The sequence below is a fragment of the Penaeus monodon genome, chromosome 24 (genome assembly GCF_015228065.2).
Source record: "Penaeus monodon isolate SGIC_2016 chromosome 24, NSTDA_Pmon_1, whole genome shotgun sequence".
NCBI lineage: Eukaryota > Metazoa > Arthropoda > Malacostraca > Decapoda > Penaeidae > Penaeus > Penaeus monodon.
In genome coordinates this window covers 9,788,996-9,789,293 of record NC_051409.1, presented here as the reverse complement: position 1 = coordinate 9,789,293, position 298 = coordinate 9,788,996, and the positions used below count along the sequence as shown (strand labels likewise).

Here is a 298-nt window from a genome sequence, read left to right as displayed (position 1 = left end):
GACATAACCCACCATATCCCCAGATCCTAAATACCCCCTAGACCCACCATAACCCACCATGCCCCCCCCCCCAGACCCACCTTATAGAGGTCGTCCTCCTCGGCGAGCGCGAAGTGTTCGAGCGCGACATCGCCTTCGACGTCGTCATAGGAGTAAGGGCGGACGGAGAAGTCGCTGCCGGCGATCGGGATGCGGCACAGGGTGTACTCGATGCCCTCGGGGGAGAAGTAGGCCCTGGGGGGTGGGGAGAGGAGGGGTGAGAGGGAGAGAGGGTGAATCGCTTAGTTGTACCCCTTTT

General features: G+C 61.4%; 1 protein-coding gene across 1 annotated transcript in view; it reads right to left on the bottom strand.

Annotated features, from left to right (window-relative positions):
- Positions 1–298, bottom strand: part of LOC119588843 (putative glucosylceramidase 3) — a 10,073-nt gene that overhangs the window by 5,664 nt on the left and 4,111 nt on the right. Inside the window, exon 4 of the mRNA XM_037937484.1 lies at positions 81–234. Coding sequence (XP_037793412.1) covers positions 81–234 — 154 coding nt within the window. The remainder of the gene's footprint in view (positions 1–80; positions 235–298) is intronic.